Genomic DNA, 6,832 nt, shown 5'->3' with positions numbered 1-6,832 from the left:
CTGATTTTTGACTGAGGGGCTCTAGATTTGCTCTGATGTCAGTGTGCGGTGAGCTGGGCCCCTGCCTATGTTAGGGGGACCTGGGTGGTTATAAGGTAAAGATTCAGGCTTAACAGTGCAGGAAAGTGTGATTGGTGCCATTGTGTGAGACCTCAAGAAAGAGCTCAGCCTGTTATGTGCTCACAGGAGAGATGGATAGGCTCCCAAGGGTGCAATTGGCTGAAGGATTGTTCCTTTCTCTGTTCCAGCTCCCGAAGTGGAGAGAGTGAGTCAATAGCTCTTCAGGAAGACCCGGCAATGCACAGCTGGTCAGAAAGGGTAAGTCAAGTGGTCTATGAGGAGTCCTGGTGCAGCTGGGTAGGAACACGAGGTCACTACCTCCTTCTCCTGCCTCAGTGGGACGCATCTCCCCTCATTCCCCAAGCCAGAAGGAAGCATGCAAGCTCCCTAGACCAGTCAAAGAGTTAAGGAGAATTCAAGTCCTTCCCTGACGTAACTGTAACTCTGTAGATACCCCCACAGAGGAGTCAGCTTTGCACTGGGGTGCACTGTGACACCCCAAGCCACCTCTGCTGTGTGCCCCAGGGCTGACATGCACTCAAACCCTCCTGCCCAGACAGCCCAAGAGTCCAGCCTCAAGGGAGTGTGATAGGGGTGCAATCCTAGCCCCACTGAAGGCAGTGGCTTTCACAGGGTCAGATTAACCCTTCATGGGCATGACACTGCTCAAGGATCTGCTCTGGCTCCTACAGAAAGGGGGGTAGGTACAAGAAGAGTGGAACTGAGGGTGGGACTGGTCCCCCAGAACTGCTCGTGCTTCTGGTTCAAGCATGACTTGTTGGGCTCAGTGAAGATAACACCATTTCCCTGTGCCTCAGTTTCCCCCACTGCAAACCAAGCACTTCACACCCCCATTTTGAGATGCTGGGTAAGCAGCGTGCATCAATACGGCCCTCAAAGAGTGCACACGTGGGCTTATTACAAAATATCTTTTATTGTCAAAATAGCTCAGACTCTTCATAAACATCACTCCGCACACCGGACATGGGGCAAAACACAGTTCCCTCCATTAGGAAAAGGGGCAATGAGGCAGCAAGACTCACACATGGTCCAAAGAGGCACCCAACCCCTGACCCCATTGTATGCCATCTCCTTGCTCCATGGGAACGGATGGTCAGAGACACCAGGCCAGTTGGATGCATCCGCCCGCTTATATGACAGGTTTAGGGACAGCCAGCCCACCCCGCAGTCCCCTTTGATATTTTTAGGGTCAGCAAGCAATCAGTTTCCTCCGTTCCTCCAGGTCTATTTTCCCAGCAGCAGGCAGGCAAAGCCTATTCACAGGACACTTAATTTCTCTGTTGCCTGCCAAGAGGATTGACTGAATTTCAATGTGGAGGCCACAGACAATATCAAAGTGCTTAAAAATTCACCGCCTAATTGCAATTTCAATAGCCAGCTGAAGCTGGTGTGTCCGCAGGACCAGGATGGAGAATCAGGATGCCTGGTTTCTTTTTCCTGCTGCCTGACACCTAGTGCATCCCTGCTCTATTCTGAGAATCAGTTTGACCACCTGCAAAGTGGGGATCATGGCACGTGGCGTTGTAAAGGGCTTACAGTGAGATAGGATTATTTAAATAAAAAACCAACAAAACCCCCCAGTGTGCCATGCCAAGGGCAACTCATCAAGATTCTGGATCCCATCAGAGCAGGCATGTTTGGGTGAGACACAGCTCACACCCACACCATGGGTATTGATCTGCTCTTATTAAACATAGCTCTACGGGGGAAGATTACACAAAAGACCCCACAATAACCAAGAAGTGTAAAAGCAGCAGTCTCCCTCCTGCTCCCAGCTCCAATGCTGATGTGCAAAATTAGACTATAATGTCATTTTTTAAAGTGATTCAAACACAGAAACACAATATCAAAGCAACTCACACTTCCTTGATTAACTATCTGGGTTTTTTTCCCCCACCTGCATTCATACTAAAGGTGTTTTGATTTAATGCCTGCTTTCCACCTCGTGAACAGAATCTAATTTGGAGGGAGCATTTGGTTCAGCCTGGGGGAGGCATATGAACAGCGGCAAGACAAACCACTAGAGGAGATGCTGACCCCAGAAGTGACGTGTCAGAGGCTGTGCGGCAAAATCATGACCAAGTCCTGGAGTACCCATAAGGCCAAAAAATACAAGGGAGGTGGGGGCAGGAGCAGGACTGACCCTGATAACTTCCAGTTTCACAGAAAAATCTGAGCACAGATTTTGTGCTGGGTTCTGCAGAGAGGTGAGGAGGACTGGGGTACATGTGGAAGAGGGAAGGAACATAGCATGTGTAGAAAATAAAGAAAATGATAGAGAAGAAAGGAAGGAAGAGCCTTCCCTTCATAAGAAAAAAAAGGAATCAAAGAGAGGAAAATTGTCTCCTCTTAGTCCCATCCAGTGTGACAGCCCCTACTGTGTGCGCCACTCTGAGCCCACCCTAGACTTCATTACTGCTAACCCCAGAGTAGGTCTACTGAGGGTGGCAATAGTGGGGGGCGCTAATGTAGACACCACTCCTTTGTAGAAGCCACTGACCTTTGTAAGCCCACACTCAACAGACTGGCATGTGGGACGCAGCTGTGGGAGAGCTGTCCACACAAGGGCTCCTGCCAGTGGGATTTGGCACTGGGGATCAAGGTATGGTGCCAGAGGCTCACACTTACTCAGCTGTTAAGCAGGAAAGCAATAGTTGGGGCAGATCCCAGTGAGCTGGATCCCAGTTAGATGAAAGGGGAAGTCTTGGATATCTCAGCTAGACCAGGGAGGGGGATTTCGCTGACTCTCGGTAAGGTGGAAGGGACAGATCTCAAACTTGAGGTGGGTCTCAGATACATGGGACAGGGGGCATGTGGGTCCCAGCCTGGAACAGGTTCAGAACTCCTCCCTTCCCCACCCTGCCAGGCCAGCTGTGATTTGGCTGCCTGACCCTCATGAAACAGAGCCCTGCAGATTCAAGCCCTTGCTGCAGTGGCTCTTCATTGGCACTTGAGAGCTGAGCAAATGCATCAGGGATCATGGGTTCTGCTGACACAAAAGGGCACAGGGCAGCTGTTCCTGGTACTGAGTTGGCCATTGCCTGCCTAAGCAAGGAGGAGGGAGCAGGAAAGAAGAGGGAGGCTTGACAGACTTTTTTCCCCCCTGACATCCACACACATATTGTCATCCAACTTCTCATCCACAAGACAAAAGGGAGAGATCTGCATCCCAGCACTGGCTGAGACCCCTAGTTCTGTTACCCAAAAGGCTGTTCACCCACTCCCACCTGCAGACTTTGTGAGCAGGGGTTGCCTTGTCCCACCCTGTGTATCATTCACATGTTCAGGGTTCCCCTACTCAGTATAAAACATGTTGGCAAAACAGCCCTAGCTTCTGGTTTTTCAACCCTTTGCAGGAAACAACAGAGAGACAGCTCAAAAAAAAAAAACAGAGGCTGATCCAAAAATCAAGTCTTTAAAATGCACTCCTGAATCCCCTGCCCAAACACATCAGCCAATGAATAAATAGAAGGATTTTTAACACAGTCGGTGGAAGGGATGCAGTTCCTCCTTCCTCTCTCTAGCCACCCCTCTCCCCACTACCTACAGTCTCCCACCTCTCCGCTCTTGTCTCACCAGGCAGTCTGAGTCCACTGCCTGCAGAGGATCTTCCTGAAAGCCTTGCGAAAGTCCTGGTTGAAGATGGTATAGATCACAGGGTTTAGGGAGCTGTTGCAGTAGCCAATCCAGAAAAAGAACTGGAACACGCTGTTGGGGACCTTGCAGAGTTCTGGGCAGATGGCCCCCAGGCTGTAGAGGAAGAAGAAGGGGAACCAGCAGAGGACAAAAACCCCAATCACCACTGCCAGGACAAAGGTGAACCTCTTCTCCCGGTTGAGGTGGGTCTTCCTCTTCCCAGGGTTGGCACTCAGGGTCTTCACCCTCCTCACCAGCAGCACCTCCCCCTTGGCAGTGGCCAGGGTGTCCATGCCCTTTGGAGAGCTCTGCGGGTGCCCGTTGCGCTGCCTGTGGCTGCAATGAGGGGACCGCTCCAGCGGGCTGGAGCCAGAAGACTCCTTCTTCTCCAGTTGGGACTGGTTAGGACCTGGGCTGGTAACGGCTGGCAGTGGTGACTGCTGCTGCTCCTCTTGTAATCTCAGAAGAGACGTCCTGTCTGCAGGAGGAAGAGGGGTCCCCATCTGGTCACCCTCCTTGATGGGCACCTGATGTCCATTGAGTTCCTCTGCGTCCAGCTGCTTGGAGAGTTTCTCCTGCATTGAAGTCTCCAAGGTGGGACCAGTCATATTCTTAGATGACTCTTTCTTCTTGCTTGTGGGCTTCTTGTTCCTGCGCTTGGCAATCAGGTAGATCCGGAGATACACCAAGATCATGATAATGCAGGGAGCAAAAAAGGAGCCGATGCTGGAGGAAAGGATATACCACGCCTCCTCGTTGAGCTTGCACTGTGGTCTGCCAGGGGGACTGTCCTTCTTGTTCCCCTTGTAGATCAGGGGCGGCAGGGAGATGAAGGCCGCGATCATCCACACAATGAGGATGATGCACTTGATCCTCTTGGGGGTCCTCTTAGAGTTGTACTCGATGGCCTGGCTGACAGACCAGTAGCGGTCCAGACTGATGGCACAGAGGTGCACGATGGAGGAGGTGCAAAAAAGGACATCCAAGGCCAGGTAAATCTCACACCAGGTTTTCTTGAAGTACCAGTAGCCCATCAGCTCATTGGCCAGGGAGAAAGGGATGATGAGGGTAGCCACCAGAATGTCTGCAGCTGCCAGGGACACCAGGAAGAGGTTCTGTGGGGCTCGGAGGGACCGGCTGGTGAGCACGGCAATGATCACCAGGATGTTGCCAAAGATGGTAAAGAGGATTAGGAAGGTGATGATGGCTGCAATGGCTGCAGTGGCTTGGACAGAGTACCCTTCAGGGCTGTCCATGGCTTTGTCCTGCCGGGTGGAAGGGAAAGAAGTTGAGGTGGTCTTCTGCAGAAGAAGAAGGGAGTAAATCCCAGAGAAGCGCAGACTGGGAGCCAAGTGTCCCTGCTCTCACAGCTTCATTGTAGCCTCAGGTCCAAGCGATTAGAAGCCTCCATGGATGCCCAATCCAGGGCAGGAGTGATAGGTCAGAAAGGAATCCACCAGGGAGCTCCAGGGGGTCTGCAACTCTGCCCGTGCCCTGCTCCCCATGCTGTGTGTTGCAGGAGCAAGGTAGGGGCTGTCTCTCCGCTATCAGTTGGTTCTCAGCACAGCTTCCTTCCCTCCACGGCTGCAGCTTGCAGCTTTGGCTGTTGCTTTCTCTCTGTCTCTCTTTCGCTCTCTATGCTCCCCAGGTGCTTCTGTTCAAAGGCAACGGCTCACAACAGCCCAAGAAGTTTCCTAAGTCTCTCTCTTCCCCCTCCCACCTACCCCTCCGCTTCCTCTCAGGGAAAGTTGAGTCTTCTCCAGCTCCAAGCTGCGTTGCTCCCTCCTTGCCTTGCTGTGGGGAAAGTCAGCCTCTTCTGCTTTATAAATAAGCTGCAGGGAGGGTGGGGGTTGCATTTGCTTTTCCCCATCCTTGATGTGTGATGTCAGGCAGCCCAATGCTCTGTCCCATCCCCTCAGCAGGCACCAGAAGAGGGGAGAGAAGGGAGGAGACAATGGATGGGGGAGGGAGACCGCAAACACCGCAGCAGCTTTTCAGTGCCTTCCACCCATCCCACTTCAGTGCCAGCCCCTGGCCCTGCTGAGGTGGTAGGCACAGCCCTTCTCCCACAGCCCAGAGGGTGGCTGGGCAGGGGGCTCACTGTGCAGCTCTTCTCCTAGCCCTGCTATTACTTTAGCTTAGTGAATCAGCATAGCCTGAGAGCTGCCTTCTGCACTGGGAAGGGGGTGATGGGGCGTGGGGGACGGCAGGGGTGTCTTTTTGCAAAGTTTGAGCCTAATCCCTTAAACTGCTACAGAGCGACAGGGCATTAAAGCGGCAACTCCTGATTGGAAGCCAGGCTTCCTCTCCTGTTCTTTCTGCCTTTCCCCTCCCTGCGCTCACTGCCAGGCAGCTCCTGCCTCTTTAAACTTAATCTCCTTGAAAATTAATGTGCCAGCAGGACTGGGAGGAAATAGGTTGTAATTGAACAAAGTTATTAGCAATTTGCTGCGTGGCACGGCTGGCAGGGCACAGGAGCATGGCTCAGGCGGCCTGGCTTTTATTCCCAGCTCTGCCACCGATTACTGTTGTGACCTTGGGCAAATTTCTTCCTATTCCACCTGGGTCTGCCAAGCTTACACACTCCTTGAAGCACAGTCTACCACTCTGTCAAGACCTCCTATGACATAAACCATTGCCATTATGGACCCTGCTAAAGCCAAGCCAGCTTCCATGGATTCAGTGAAAATGATGCCCCTGGTCCTACAGGGTGCCAGTGAAAAATGATTTGTTATTTAGCTGTCTAGAAGGAGGACTGGGCTCTGTTAGCAGATAGAGATCTTGCTTTAGTTTGCAAGGGAAAGACCCGGGAACTTATAGAGCCCATTTTGGCTCTCTAAATATTTTTTGCTGTTTTTATATAGGCTGCCTGTCTGTAGCTAAGGTTGCCATCCCAGTCTGGTGTATAGCAGATTCGACCCCTGCCACACTGTAGCTCAAGAACAAAGAACAGGAAAACCTCTCTTACAATTAAGGACAAGGTTCTAACCCGCATTGTCACCCAGTGACACAAAGAAACCTGCTGCCATTCTCCAGACAGCTAATGCAGCCATCTTAAATGTAACCTGATTCCCATGCTCTACAACCTAGGGACTGGTGAGGGGCCCACTGTCCT

General features: G+C 51.9%; 1 protein-coding gene across 1 annotated transcript; it reads right to left on the bottom strand.

Moving 5' to 3' along the window:
- Positions 1 to 975: 975 nt before the first annotated feature.
- ADRA2B (adrenoceptor alpha 2B) lies at positions 976 to 6,457 on the bottom strand. Its single transcript, XM_019556673.1, has one exon. The coding sequence runs from the start codon at positions 4,971 to 4,973 to the stop codon at positions 3,654 to 3,656; it is 1,320 nt and encodes a 439-aa protein (XP_019412218.1). The 5' UTR covers positions 4,974 to 6,457; the 3' UTR covers positions 976 to 3,653.
- Between the last annotated feature and the right edge of the window lie 375 nt (positions 6,458 to 6,832).

The sequence above is a fragment of the Crocodylus porosus genome, unplaced genomic scaffold (assembly GCF_001723895.1).
Source record: "Crocodylus porosus isolate Cpor-Errol unplaced genomic scaffold, CroPor_comp1, whole genome shotgun sequence".
NCBI lineage: Eukaryota > Metazoa > Chordata > Crocodylia > Crocodylidae > Crocodylus > Crocodylus porosus.
This window is presented reverse-complemented; position numbering and strand designations above follow the sequence as displayed.

Bases quoted from the DNA above. Each gene is read 5' to 3' on its own strand.
- ADRA2B (XM_019556673.1), bottom strand. From the start codon at position 4,973: ATGGACAGCCCTGAAGGGTACTCTGTCCAAGCCACTGCAGCCATTGCA.